Source organism: Camelus dromedarius, chromosome 30 (genome assembly GCF_036321535.1).
Source record: "Camelus dromedarius isolate mCamDro1 chromosome 30, mCamDro1.pat, whole genome shotgun sequence".
In the NCBI taxonomy this organism is placed as follows: Eukaryota; Metazoa; Chordata; class Mammalia; order Artiodactyla; family Camelidae; genus Camelus; species Camelus dromedarius.
In genome coordinates this window covers 22,073,156-22,089,283 of record NC_087465.1, presented here as the reverse complement: position 1 = coordinate 22,089,283, position 16,128 = coordinate 22,073,156, and the positions used below count along the sequence as shown (strand labels likewise).

General features: G+C 36.2%; 1 protein-coding gene and 1 non-coding gene across 2 annotated transcripts in view; one reads left to right on the top strand and one right to left on the bottom strand.

Moving 5' to 3' along the window:
• CNBD1 (cyclic nucleotide binding domain containing 1) overlaps positions 1-7,264 on the bottom strand; it is a 210,920-nt gene extending 203,656 nt beyond the window's left edge. The window contains exon 1 of the mRNA XM_064480798.1: positions 7,177-7,264. Coding sequence (XP_064336868.1) covers positions 7,177-7,264 — 88 coding nt within the window. The remainder of the gene's footprint in view (positions 1-7,176) is intronic.
• TRNAS-GCU (transfer RNA serine (anticodon GCU)) lies at positions 4,917-4,989 on the top strand. Its single transcript has one exon. It is a non-coding gene; the product is annotated as a tRNA-Thr (tRNA).
• Positions 7,265-16,128: the final 8,864 nt, after the last annotated feature.

Below are 16,128 nucleotides of genomic sequence, written 5' to 3'. Positions count from 1 at the left end.
AAACAGGTCATGTGTGTACCGAAGCCAGATGCAGTTTCACGTAGGTGGTGAAACTCCTGCAAGCATTGCTAACTGTCAGGTTTTAAAACAATTCTCATCCAGAATAAAAATGTGGCACGACTTTTTTTTTTTTTTTGCTTTTGAGAACAATCATCTCTCTCCTAGCGTTAGCGTGCTATGAAGAATCCTGAGACACAAGTCAAAGAGACTGGAGAAGGAGAAAACTTGAAAGTTTCAAAGGGAAAAATATGTACGTGACTCCAAGAAGTTTAACCACTTGGAGAATTTGTGAGTCTGAATTTCAGAGTTAAGGAGACAGCACTGGAAGGGTGTTTGAAGATGTGTGATATGTTCTCTGCCTTAAATCAAGAGTGTCTAAGTAGCTAAAATAGCAAAATGCAAGAAATGCACAACCATCATTTAACTGGTAAAACGTGCAGGGAATTTCAGGTTCATGGGTCAGGAGGAAACCAGAGTGCCGCTGACTTTGCTGTTATTTTTATGAGTAAATTCATCGCATAGACGATACTATTAAGAGTCTCTACCACTTGGCAACTATGTGAACTTTCGTATGGAACCTAAGCCTCACTATCCCTAACTGTAAGTCAGACCGTGTGTGAGTTTCCGGTTGCTGCTATAACAAATTACCACCAACTGACTGGCTTAAAACTACACAAATTTATGATTAAAGGAGTGATACAAGATGAGGATATTACACTCGTTAATATATATGCACCCAATATAGGAGCACCTAAGTACATAGAACAATTACTAACAGAGATAAAGGGGGATATTGATGGGAATACATTCATAATTGGAGATTTTAATACTGCATTAACATCACTAGACAGATCTTCCAGACAGAAAATAAATAAGGCAACAGAGAAACTAAATAATACAATAGAAAAATTAGATTTGGTGGATATTTTCAGAGCATTACACCCCCCAAAATAGGATATACATTCTTTCAAGTGCACATGGAACATTTTCTAGAATTGGTCATTTACTTGGGCACAAAAGAAACCTCAACACTTTAAAGAAGATAGAAATTATCTCAACCATCTTTACTGACCACAATGCCATGAAACAAGAAATCAACAACAGAGAAACAAAGGAGAAAAAAAGGAAAGCATGGAGATTAAACAATATGTTCTTAAAAAACCAATGGGTCAATGAGGAAATCAAAGCTGAAATTAAAAAATACCTGAGACAAATGAAAATGAAAGCACAACCACACAAAATTTATGGGACACAGGAAAGGCAGTGCTAAGAGGGAAGTTTATAGTGATACAGGCCTTCCTCAAAAAAGAAGAACAAACTCAAATAAACAATTTAACCCACCAAATAAAAAAACTAGAAAAAGAAGAACAAAAAACCCCAAAAGGTAGCAGAAGGAAGGAAATTATAAAGATCAGGGAGGAAATAAATAAAATAGAGATTTAAAAAAAAAAGAAAACCATAGAAAAAAATCAATCAAACCAAAATCTGGTTTTTTTGAAAAATAAAATCGACAAACCTCTGGCCAAACTCACAAAGAAAAAAGAAAGAGCACAAATTAGCTAAATAAGAAAGGAAAATGGAGAAATTACAACAAATAAAATAGAAATACAGAATATCATACGAGAATATTATGAAAAACTATATGGAACCAAACTGGATAACCTAGAGGAGATGGACAAGTTTCTGAAAGCATACTGTCCACCAAGACTGAATCAAGAAGAAACTGATCACTTGAACAAACCGACCACTAGGAATGAAATTGAAATAGCAATAAAAAACCTCCCTACAAATAAAAGTCCAGGACCACACGGCTTCACTGGGGAATTCTACTAAACATACAAAGAAGAACTCATACCAGTCCTTCTCAAACTCTTCCAGATGATTGAAAAGGAAGGAATACTCCCAAACTCATTCTATGAAGCCGCCATCACCCTGATACCAAAACCAGACAAAGACACTACCAAAAAAAGAGAATTATAGGCCAATATCACTGATGAAAATAGATGCCAAAATCCTCACCAAAATATTAGCAAATAGAATCCAACAACACATAAAAAAGATTATACATCATGACCAAGTGGGATTCATCCCAGGGACACAAGGGTGGTTCATCATACACAAATCAATCAATGTAATACATCACATCAACAAGAGAAAGGACAAAAACCACATGATCATCTCAATAGATGCAGAAAAAGCATTTGATAAAATTCAACACCCATTTATGATAAAAACTCTCACCAAAGTGGGTATAGAGGGAACATATCTCAACATCATAAAAGCTACATATTACAAACCTACAGCCAGCATAGTATTCAATGGTGAAAAACTCAAAAGCTTCCCACTAAAATCTGGGACAAGACAAGGATGCCCACTATCACCACTCCTATTCAACATAGCCTGGGAAGTCCTAGCCACAGCAATCAGGCAAGAGAGAAAAATAAAAGGGATCCACATTGGAAAAGAAGAAGTAATAGTGTCACTATATGCCAATGACATGTTACTATATATAGAAAACCCTAAAAGGTCCACACAAAAACTACTAGAGCTGATTGAAGAATTCAGCAAGGTAGCAGGTTACAAGATTAACGTTCAAAAATCAGTTGCATTTATTTACACTAATGATGAATCAACAGAAAAAGAAAGTAAAGAAAAAAATCCCCTTTAAAATAGCACCTAAAGTAATAGAATACCTAGGAATAAATCTAACCAAGGAGGTGAGAGAATTATACACAAAAAACTATAAACCATCGATGAAGGAAATTAAAGAAGACTTTAAAAAATGGAAAGATATCCCATGCTCCTGGATTGGAAGAATCAACATTGTTAAAATGGTCACATTGCCCAACGCAATCTACAGATTGAATGCAATCCCTATCAAATTACCCAGGACATATTTCACACAACTAGAACAAATCATAATAAAATTTATATGGAACCATCAAAGACCTAGAATTGCCAAAGCATTACTGAAGAGAAAGAAAGAGGCTGGAGGAATAACTCTCCCAGACTTTAGACAATACTATAGAGCTACAGTCATCAAGACAGCATGGTATTGGTACAAAAACAGACATATGGGCCAATGGAACAGAATAGAGAGCCCAGAAATGAACCCACAAACTTTTGGTCAACTAATCTTCGACAAAGGAGGCAAGAATATACAATGGAATAAAGACAGTCTCTTCAGCAAATGGTGTTAGGAAAACTGGACAGCAGCATGTAAAGCAATGAAGCTAGAACACTCCCTTACACCATACACAAAAATCAACTCAAAATGGATCAAAGACTTAAACATAAGACAAGATACAATAAACCTCCTTGAAGAAAATATAGGCAAAACATTATCTGACATACATCTCAAAACTGTTCTCCTAGAACAGTCTACTCAAGCAATAGAAATAAAAGCGAGAAATAAACCAATAGGACCTAACGAAAATTACAAGCTTCTGCACAGCAAAGGAAAACATAAGTAAAACAAAAAGACAACCTACGGAATGGGAGAAAATTTTTGCAAATGAAAGCAACAAAGGCTTGATCTCCAGAATTTATAAGCAGCTCATACGACTTAATAAGAAACAACCAAACAACCCAATCCAAAAATGGACAAAAGACTTAAACAAGCAATTCTCCAAGGAAGACATACAAATGATCAATAGGCACATGAAAAAATGTTCAATATCACTAATTATCAGAGAAACACAAATCAGAACTACAATGAGGTATCACTTCACACCAGTCAGAATGGCCATCATACAAAAATCCACAAATGACAAATGCTGGAGAGGCTGTGGAGAAAAGGGAACCCTCCTACACTGCTGGTGGGGATGCAGTTTGGTGCAGCCACTGTGGAAAACAGTATGGAGATTCCTCAAAAGACTAGGAATAGACTTAGCGTATGACCCAGGAATCCCGGTGCTGGGCACATATCCAGAAGGAACCCTACTTCAGGATGACAGCTGCACCCCAGTGTTCATAGCAGCATTATTTACAATAGCCAAGACATGGAAACAGCCTAAATGTCCATCAACGGATGACTGGATAAAGAAGAAGTGCTATATTTATACAATGGAATACTACTCAGCCATAAAAACCGACAACATAACGCCATTTGCAGCAACATGGATGCTCCTGGAGAATGTCATTCTAAGTGAAGTAAGCCAGAAAGAGAAAGAAAAATACCATATGAGGCTGCTCATATGTGGAATCTAAAAAAAAAACAAAAACAAAAACAAACAAAGCATAAATACAAAACAGAAACAGACTCATAGACATAGAATACAAACTTGCAGTTGCCAAGGGGGCAGAGGGTGGGGAGGGATAGACGGGATTTCAAAATTGTAGAATAGATAAACAAGATTATACTGTATAGCACAGGGAAATATACATAAGATTTTATGGTAGCTCACAGAGAAAAAAATGTGACAATGAATATATATATGTTCATGTATAACTGAAAAATTGTGCTTTACACTGGAATTTGACACAACATTGTAAAATGATTATAAATCAATAAAAATGTTAAAAAAAAAAAAAAAGAAAGAAAACACACACACACACACAAAAACTACACAAATTTAGTATGTGACAGATCTGGAAGTCAGAAGTCTGAAACAGGTCTCAGGCTAAAATTAAGTCATCACCAGGGCTGCATTCTTTCTGGAAGCTCTAGGGGAGAATACATTTCATTACCTTTTCCAGCTTCTCGGGACTGCCCAAATTCCTTGGCTTAGGTCTCCCTTCCATCTTCAAAGCCAGAGATGACCAGTCAAGCTTTTCTCACCCTGCATCCAACCCCCATGCCTCCCTCCTCCACTTCTAAGGATGCTTACGATTATGGAGGGTCCACTAGATAATCCAGAACACTCTCCCAACTCAAGATCAGCTGATTAGCAGCCTTCATTCCAACTTCCGGGGGTGGAAGTTATAGCTCAGTGGTAGAGCACATGCTTGGTGTGCACGACGTCCTGGGTTCAAACCCCAGTGCCTCCATTAAGGAGAAAAAAATAAAAATAATTTCTAAAAAATTCCACCTTCAACCTTAATTACACTTGACCAGTAGCATAGCATATTCCCAGGTTCAGGGGACGTGGACATCGTTGGGGACCATCATTCCGCCCACCACAGAGCTCACAGGTTCTTGTGAGAAATAAATGGAATAAAACTATAACATGCCAAATATATAACAACATAACTACTTATAGAAAGCCCTCAGTAAACGTTATTCACATACAAAATTTATGGAGAAGGTAGACATGACTAAATGTAGCCTAGCTAACCTCATCCAAAATAAACAAGAATGTATAAAAATGGCTAGATTATCTTTAAGGTCCTTAACGGAATCTTCCTATTTATTCCCATTGCATTTTGAATGACTCTCATTTCTATCTCCTTTATAATTCAGGCTCAGTCATCTGATGGATTGAAAGTACCCTCACGTAGGCTTCCATGAGATCATGTTTCAGCAGTGACAATCAGAGTTTGCGAAAGGAAATGGTCCACTTGCTAGACTTAGCACAGAGACACAGCTACTGAGCAAGCAGGACACGTCTCCAAAGAGAAGTCACACACAGAACATCAAGCAGGAACCTCTGAAGGGAAAACCGAGAGAGCTCCCCTGCTTTCCATTATGCTCTATTCAGTTCTGAGATCTAAATTGCCGCTGATTTTTCATCTTTTAATCACTTCGCACAAGTGAAGTGTCCTTGGGAGGCACTACAGAGGGCAGCACACATGTCATCCCACTGATTCTAAATTAATTTGATCTTTTAACTCCCAACTACTGCACTTCCTAGGCTGCTAAAAACAGAAACTGTCTTAAGGGGACTTTTTTTTCTATACAGTAGAAACTGTGGTTTTTGGCAAAATTAAATTTAATACTTATTTCAACTTGCATTGAAATATAATATTGACTACACACAAGAGGTTTTTTACAATAATAATGAAAGCATATAAAAGTAACATAGGTAGGGATTCATTTAATTTAACATAATGACTTTGTCTAACACTGTTCAAGACATAAGTATACCCCTTCAAAGGGTATCAGTTGTCAGCTGTGGCAAATTTTTCCCTGGAGACTATGATTAATTTTAAAATATACATATTTAAAAGAGTCAACTCTCACAGGAAGGTAAAAGAATAGATGGGTTAGCTTTTCAAAATCCACAGATCTACCCAATAAATGCTAAAATAATAAATGCTTCGTTGAAGTTGACTGGATCATAATTATTACCACTGTTACCTTAACGACTTTTACAATCTCAATTATCTCTAGGACTATTGCATACTATTAGTCGGTATATTGGTGATCAAATAATCTATGAATCTGATGGCTGTGACAAGAAGTCTTTAGAAAAGTGTTCTGGCTTTAGCTTGATGATATAAAATAAGAAAATGTAAATTGTATAAACTTCTAAATATTTAACTCTATATTTATAATTCCTAAAATATTATAAATCAGAGATGGCAAAATTAAAAGGGAATGAATTTCAGAGCAAAAATAATAGGAATCATCTTTTTTGTTTCCTTGAAAATTTTACATACAAATCCTCCTGGTGAAAATGTATTAAATATCTCACAAAGGGCAGTAAAAGTAACTCTCGGTAGGCACCAGAAGTCCCACCACAAACAAGGGGCCTGATCACTGGTGAACTGGGTGACCTCTCTAAGCCCTTGACTTCTCTCCTCTCTAAAAGTATTTGTTATCTGAAGCTCTGAGAGTTTATAAATATCCTCATTTTACTAAGTAAAATCCTGGAGACCCAGAGAAGGGAAATGGCTTCAGGAGGACAAAGCAGTACTAGAGCATCTCTGTTTTTCCCCTTCCACTCTACCATCAGTAAGACTCCCAGGATCCTAGTCTGAGATCTGCAGACACTAACTACTATATATAAGATACATAAACAGCATGTTTATGCTGTGTAGCACAGGGAACTATATTCAGTATCTTATAGTAACTTATAATGAAAAAGAATATGAAAAGGAATATATATATGTATATGTATGACTGAAACATTGTGCCCTACACTAGAAACTGACACAACATTGTAAATTGACTGTACTAAAAAAAAAAAAAAAAAAATTCCTGGGGTCCCTACCAACCCTTAAATGCCCCGTTTCTTGTATCTGGAGTCAGTACCATTGGAAACAATGCAGACCCTCCGTGTGCTGCCCACTCACTTGGGATGCTGCGAGGTGGAGGGGGAGGCAGATTGCTTATAGCTACCATGTGAGATAAAATGGCTTCTGGAAGAGGAGACTTAGGCATCTTGATGGCTCCAAGGCAGCTGCCCAGAGGCTACTTGCGAGGCAAATGACCGCTCTTTTCCGTGAGGCGTCACAAAGCAGAACCCTCAGGGTGCTCCCTGATAGGTGGAGTGCTGCGGAATCTTTGTGTTCACACTTCTTCCACGGATACAGCATTCTGAGGGCGAAACCTAGACCAAGAAGAACTGTATCCTTGTCCAGTGGACTTTATGAAGGAGGCTTTGTGAGCGGCAGTGAGCAGTAGGACTGAAGAGGGAAACTGTAATCCACAGAGCAGAATAATTGCACATGTGAGTCTATGTTAGATAAAGGAAGACTCCATCCCATTGGGCTCCCACTGGCCAGAGCCTTCTGGTTACTAAGTGTTTTCGTTGGGTATCCAAGACCCTTTCTGTAGCAGTGGCAACAGGATGTTTGTACTGCTCTCCAAGGCTACGCACATAGGGTGAAAACATACCTTCTAATTATCAGACACCAATAAACTCACCCCTGCTTATACTTAACCATATTCTGCTAGGGCATGCTATAGGGTTTGTTATTTTTTTTGCTGCTCCACAACAATTAAGGCTCATTCCAATGGCCAAGGTTTAGAATCCTTATCAATATATCTTTTAATTCTGTGTTTCACCTTTGAAGGCTTTTAAAAATTTTTGTTCTGGTGCCATAACTGTAAAGGGTTATGCACAAAAGGGCTGTGACTGACTCCTGAGCTGGATATAGTGATAACTATTTATAGAGCAACTTCATTGAGAAAACATTAATAACCAGAATTGAAAACTTTGGCTGTATTACAAAAGGAACACATTTATCTGGTAGTAATTCCTATTATATTGCCTCTGCACAGGACACTTACTTCACCAGAATTTTTCAGTTGAGTATATTTTTCTGTACCAAGTTTTATAAACTCAAGACTCACTGTAGACTCAAATTGGTTAAGTCTCATTGTTTTTCACCCTGTATCTTTTTCTGCACTAGCCAGCTCACCTTTGCCCACATGGTTGCCATCTCAGTATGGCACTTTGCCGTCCCAACTGTGGCCCCTTGGGACTCTCTATGCCTTCCTTGACAAACTATCCCAGATCCATTGTCACATTTAAAACTCAAAGAACCAAGGACATCTTTATAAAAGTTAGTTATAAAGCACTCCTACAGTTTTCATGGATTTTAAACAGATGGGGCTATATTAGATTTTTTTTACCCTTTGACAAGTAGTTTTGATCAAGAAATATAAGAAATATATAAATATAAGAAATGAAGTTTTCTAAGGTTCTAAGTTTATACTAATCAACTTCCTCTCTGATTCCAATTTCATAAGCTCTTTTTTTAACATTTGTTTAATTGAGTTATAGTCATTTTACAATGTTGCATAAGCTCTTATTTTTATTTATTTTTCTAGTTCTTTTCCCTTCTTTTCTAAATTTTCACCTCTTTCTTTTTTCTTTTCTATATCTCATGCATAAAAAAGCTGATTAACATTATAATGATTTCACATCAAACTGGGCCTTGCTTGAAAACAATTAATATATACATATGTGTAAAGTGACAATGCAAGTAAACAAGACTATTAAGGAAGAAACAGCAAATTAAGCAATTCATAAGGCTTATTTCATTTTATCCAAGTCTATGTGATCTCCATGGTTTTGTGTGAGCATCTCTGCTAGTATCTTCTGGTGTTTGTCCGGAGAGATGCCAACAAATCACACATTCAGCTCCCCCAAAATGTATCCTCCCAACATATTCTGGATACCCTTAAAATTCATTCCAAGGACAAGAACATAATCACTGGCATGTCTTTGATAGACAGATGTATGAAATTTTCAATTCCAGGACATCCTTCATAAGTTTGCTCACTTCTCAAACACATATTTGTTAAATCATCTTGTGCAAGTCACTTAATCTGCCTTAGTTTCAATATCTCAATCTACAACGTAAGCTAATGATAATGCCTCATACAAATGTTAGACAATAAAATTTAAAAATGAACGTAAAGAGACTCTAGCACAGTTTCTGGATATAGTAACCACTCAACGATCATCTTTACTACTAATGTTACTTTGCTGAGGTAACCCTTGAGACATTCACATAAATTAAAAACATTTTAAATGCTTTAGATTTCCTCAAATCCTTTTTTGAAAAGAGCTATATTTTTATTTCATACAGGCTCCTCTCTTCCCACCCCATAGTTAGTAGTAGTGTATCACAGGCTTATTTTTCTAGATATAACTCAGGTATCCATTCCATATCACAAAAACCAGTAATAATAATAATAATAACAACCAAATTTGCTGTGATAATTTTTATACATTATTAACCTTTCAAATAAATTAATTCCAGAGAGTAGAATGCTTCAATTCAAACAATTCAATATATATATTTCTTTTTTTTAATTAAATTCTTTTCATTGAAGTGTAGTTAATTTACAATGTTGTGTTAGTTTCAGGTGTACAGCAAAGTGATTCAGTTTACATACATATGTGTATATATATTGTTTTTCAGATTCTTTTCCATTATAGGTTATTACAAGATATTGACTATAATTCCCTGTGCTATACAGTAGGTCCTTGTTGTTTATTTTATATATAGTACTGTGTCTGTGTTAATCCCAAACGCCTAATTTGTCCCTCCCCCACTCCGACTTTCCCCATTGGTAACCATAATTTTTTTTTAATGTCTTTTTCTGTTTTGTAAATAAGTTCATTTGTATCATTTTTTAGATTCCACATATAAGTGATATATGATATTTGTCTTCCTCTGACTTACTGCACTTAATATGATAATTTCTAGGTCCATCCATGTTGCTGTAAATGGCATTATTAATTACTTTTTATGGCTGAGTAATATTCCATTGTTTAGATATATATATATACACCACATCTTCTTTATCCAGTCATCTGTTGATAGACATTTAGGTTGCATCTATCTTGGCTATTGTAAGTAGTGCTCCTATGAACATTGAGGTGCATATATCTTTTCAAATTAGAGTTTTCTTTGGATACATTCCCAGGAGTGGGATTGCAGGATCGTATGTTAATTCTGTTTTTAATTTTTTAAAGAGCCTTCCTACTGTTCTCCATGAAATAAGAATAAACAAAACCCAATGTTAGTAGAAAGAAATTATGAAGATCAGAGCAGAATAAATAAAATAGTAAAAAAAAAAAAAAAAAAAAGAAAAGATCAAGGGAACTAAAAGCTGGTTTTTTGAAAATGTAAACAAAATTGATAAACCTTTAGCCAGACTCATCAAGAAAAAGAAGGGAGAGGGCCCAGATCAACCAGATCAGAAATGAAACAGGAGAAGTTACAGTCAACACCACAGAAATACAAAGGCCCATAAGAGACTACTATGAATGACTATACACTAATAAAATGGACAACCTGGAAGAAATGGACAAATCCTTAGAAAGGCCCAGTCTCCCAAGACTGAACTGGGAAGAAATAGAAAATACAAACAGACCAGTTACCTGTACTGAAATTGAATTAGCAATTTAAAAATTCCCAACAAACAGAAGTCCAGAACCAGACGGCTTCACAGGTGAACTCCACCAGTACATGTATTTATATTTAAATGTAGGATTATCAAAATAGTTATATAAATTAAAACCGATTAAATGCAAAACTCATTTATACAAAATGTTGTTACATACTATGTCATTGGTCAATCTGTCCTTTCAAAGGACAATCTATAAATTTCATGTGCACATGCCTATAATAAATGCAAAACAAAGTAAATTATTAATACATAAATGTATTTGTATATATACATGTTTTTATGTGAATAGTTAAAAGTAATATCCAAGTTAACTAGAATGCATATAATCTGTATATAATCGTACCTTGAGTAATAAAGTATACTGTCTATACGTATATGGGAAATGGATGGAAATGCAACTTATATGGTAATTTGTGTGCCTACTTCAATTTATGTCAAATTTGCTAACAGAAAATGAACACACAATACAAAAATATTGCCATTATCTTCTAAATTTAAAAAATTCTGTTGATTCATTTATCCTAAATTGCTCTGAGGTGTAATTCTTATGTCCTCCAAAATGGTAATTTTTATTGTGAGGTTAATTTATAAGCAATTTAAATTCCAATTTATAAATATGTTATTAAAGAAATAAATCTATTTTATAGACTCAATTGGCAATGATATATTGGTGTAAACACATTTGAATATCTATTGATCTATGATGTATAAATAATATACAACCTATAATCAAAAATCTTATTTTTGATTCATGTCAGTCTTTTGCCAAACGGACCTAAGCAATAGTATATTCATGTGCAAATATTCACAGCACTTTCCACAGATACACATATTCCTTAAGTGTATATTAAATTTTAAATCACAAAAATGTGGTCTTCTATTTGAACGATGTATGTATTTATCTGAAAAAGGAGACCAAGCTTCTCAACAGATGTAGCTACACATATTTGTATAATTTGTTGCTCTGCAGTTAAGAAGGTTTCTCCAAAACTGCACCTGTGAACTAGGATCTGTTTGAGAGTTTCATTCTGATAATGAAACTTTATTTATTAGGATAGATACGTCAACTTAAGATAAACTTGCATAATTTAACAGAGGATCTCAAAATGTTTATCCAAACAATTTCCCTGTCTGTCTAGATATTCACAAATGTAACTAACATACGTTACATCCAAGTAGCTTTATTGAACAAAGTTAACTAGTCACATTCCCAGTGCTTCTGTAACCCTTAGATCAGGCATGTAACTCTTAAATAGCAAAGCTTAGAGAAGCAATGAGCAAAAGTCTGAACAATCATATTGAAAATAGCTCCCATGTCCTGGAAAAGTGAATCAACATTTGACTCAGAAACTTGAACACAAGAACAAAAACTGATAAGCAGAGCAGAGAAAATACTCAAGCCACTGCTAGATCAGGGCTTCACCAATAGCCAGTGGAATGGAATGAATCAATTACAGTAAGCCTGGCAACTCTTACATGTCTATCACTGCCATCTGAAGATTCGGGTAGACCCAGGTTCAGATGCCAGCTCAGCCATTAACTAGCTCTGCCCTATACGGCAAGTTAGTTTCAGGCCTCAGTTTCCATGTCTGTAAAATGGAAAGCTATCTCCCATAGAGTTTTTTGAAGGACAGAAAAAAATAAAGATCACTGAATACAGTTTGTTTAACACAGCTGTCCATCTCATGAGCTAATGTTAGCTCATTTTTTTTAGTCTTCTCTGTGTGTTTATATATTTATGTTGCTGTTTAGTGACCATAACAACACAATCTTACAGGGTTGTTACCAGAATTAAAGGAGATAATGTTTTTAAGTACTTAGCATGGGGACTTGCACATGTAAGTACTCAAAATAAGTGGGTGTGGTTAGGTATTTCCAATATCAGCAGTGACCACAGTAGTAGTAACAGTGTTCCACATGCTGAGTTTCAGTTTCTTCAACTAATAAACTTGCTGTCATTTTAGGTAGAATCCACCACCTAATTTGGGTGCCAATTTGAGAGTGCCATTTTAAAACAGAACAGACACTTAGAACTCCTGTCTTTGTGTCCCCAGTTCTGGCAAATACAAAAATAACCATGTAATGAGTCATTTACAAAATCCTGACACATTCCTCTTTTATGTGTGGCCCAATCTTATTCCAGACTACATATATGCAATTTTATTCAATGAATGATGTAAATTATTTTGAAAATGTAAAGATAAACCCAATCATATCTAATATTTACTTACAACTCTTTTAAACTAGGTTTCTTGTTAGTCTGCATCTTAATAACAACTCATGTTACATGGTGCTTTATGGAATCAGAGAGTTCCGAATGCACTTTAGCACCACTGACATTTCCACATAAGAAAAGCAAACAGTTGTTTTCAAATAAAGAAACAGAGGAATACTGAGGATACATGATTTGTCCAAACTACTCAGTGGCACAGAGGCTCAGAATTTTAATGAAGTCTGTCTCAGAGCAGGGACTCTGGAGCTAATGGAGCATAAATTGTAAGGCAAGGTGAAGTAAAAGGGGTCAGGTAAAGGGCTCCTGGAGTTGTCCAAGGTGGTGGTGGTGAAGGTTTGGATGAGGGCAGGGTAACAGGGTAACAGGGGCAGGAAGTGGTTAATAACAAATGGAGACTAGGGAGAAGGATGAAGAATGAGCATCCCTAAGATTTATGCAGCTACACTGACTAAAGCAGAGACCAAAATGATTGTGATGATGATGACAACATAGACAATATGTCATGAGCACTTTTTTTGCAAAGCATCAATTTAGACACTCGCACTCACTTATCTCTCACAACCCTAGGAGGTACCTTAGCCCCATTTTATAGATAAGAAAACTGAGATATGTAGAGGTAATTAACTTGAGACCATAAAGGGCAGACAGAGCAGGTCTTATTTTTAACCTACAGCAAAAGGACCAGAAAATCTGAACCCGAGAAGAGATTCTTGGGGGTTCGTGAAAGAATGGATGGATTAGGAAAAGATAAGACATGGGATGTGTGCTCCTCTCTCCTTCTTCACAATAATTAAAAATTAAATAATTTTCTCCAAATCACAATTGTTTCCTCTGTCTATATCCTTCAGAAAATATCTACAAAATTTTGGGACCTCATTTGTAAGGATGTTATTTTAATATAGAAATCACTGTGAACATGAATCCGATAAAATTTGATTTCTAAAACTGAAGATATTTCTCGAAAGATATGATGATATCAGACAAATGCTTTCTTAAAACTCACAAATAAACTATCTTTCTTAAATAGCTCTTAATAGTATTAACCAAAAGGGTCAAAGTAAGATTTCATGCCAATCCTTTTTTTATGAGAAATAAATAAACTATAATGGAAAAGGAAAAAAGAAATGTTTTGCAGGATATTTTACTGGAGGATGACTTTAAGATGATCAAGATGTTATCAACTGTTGATTGTAAATGAAAAACATCTTAAATGAAATCAACTATCCAAGGAAATAATTAAACATTATAACAACTATGTAGTGTGGAAAACTCCTGGGATCAGAATTCCTTGTCAGGCTTGGTGACATTAGCAATTCCCATGATGGCTTTTAGATCAAATTATTTAAAGCTCATTCAACACATTACAAAACTTTAAAAATATCTTCTCCTGCTGACTTTAAAATTATTTCGCTTTATAGGCACTCACTGACAGAAGGAGTCTCCTTATTGAAAATAGATTTCTCCTAAATAAAACAGGGAAAGAGTGCAAAACGTTTACATTATCAAGAATTTTAACCAGGGTGGCTTGTTAAGCCGTTTATTCTGCTAGATGAAGTGCATCAGTATTTTAATGTCTGTTCAAAATTCACTCTGAAAGTCACAAACGCATTTGTGCCCCACTTACTAGCAAGCTCTTTGAGTTTGTTTGATCAGAGTTTTCCTCAGTCATATGGTGAGAGAGGGCTAATTCATGGCATTTCCATCTGAATTTCTCTTCTTACGAGAGTAATAATTGAATGACAGGTAACATCGGCAGACTGTATATCCCAACTGCCAGGCTAAGAGATTTCCAAGCATTGTCTCCTAGTTACTTCAATCTTTGCCAAAATCTATGAGGCAGAAACTGGCACTATTCCCTTTTGACAATTTGAAAACAAAGTCTTGATGATGGTAAATAATTTCTCAGGTCTTCCAGCCGCTGAAATGCGGCTCCAGGATTCAAATTCCACCTGACTCCACAGCCAGTTGGTTCAGCATTCAAGCAAAGGAAAACACATTCAACAGTCATTTTTCCAAACCTATCTTAAATGTCAATGCCTCTTCTTAGAAGGGAGCCCCTAGTTAAACAAGTGAGTGTTCTCAACAAAGACACGCGTTAACCAATTTTTCCTGCGTGCTGTGAATACTGGCCTGGCATGAGATCCTTAGGTGCACAACCCACTTTTTCTCTTGACTTTACCCCCAGATGTATTACTCTGAATTCACAACAGTTTGCTCTGCGGGTGCTCCAACTTCATTTAAATTTAAAAGTGCAATATCTCCTTCCAACCCAGGAGGATGTGAGCCCTGTCTCTCTAACCTAAAAGAAAAAAAAAGTTCCTTTCTCTTTCTTCCTCTCTTGCATTTCCTTGTGTATGATTTAGATATTCTGAAGATTCACTTGGTTATATTCATAACTGCCTAGAGAAGCGTTGAGAAGGGTCACACAGTGAGCATGACACATGATTTCTTGTCCAATTCTGCCCGTCCCTTGCACATCCTGACTTTCTAGTTCGCAGGATTATGTGGCCATAGGAGAAAACACAAACTGGGCAGCATTCACAGAGCCCAGGAAGGACACGAGGCATTTCCTTCTTCTCGGGGTGAGCCCACTGAGTACCTCCTACTTCCTGAACACGATTCTCCTTTTCCCTTGTGCCGCAGACAGAATTGGGCTCACGACTTCATCCCATCCACCTTCAACCTTCTGAAGGGCACGTAACGAATGAGGAAAAGGGTCACGATTGAAGCCTAGATGAAAAATCCTTTGCCCAGCTGAAAGCCGGCTTCCCGGTTGGCTTCCCTTTGCCTCAGTTATTTAAAAATAAGTATCATTTCCCTCTTCACCTGATAACTCACTGCGCTTCCCAGTTTACCACACCATAAGGGACTTTTATGAAGGTACCATTCACAGCATCCTCGTGTAATCTCATTGTCATTTAGGGTTTGACATTTCAGAGACTTGAACTTCAATGCACTGTACTATTAAAGCTGCCTGGGGACATGTGCTGAGCTGCGCTTTTCCCCAGTGACTCAAGGAAGAACATTCTTCTTCTTTCTTTATTGCTCCAGTCTTCCACTCTACACTTCCACAAATCATTATAATTTGCACAATACAGCACACTATCTGCACGAGGTGTCCTGTAGCAACTTCTGAAATGGC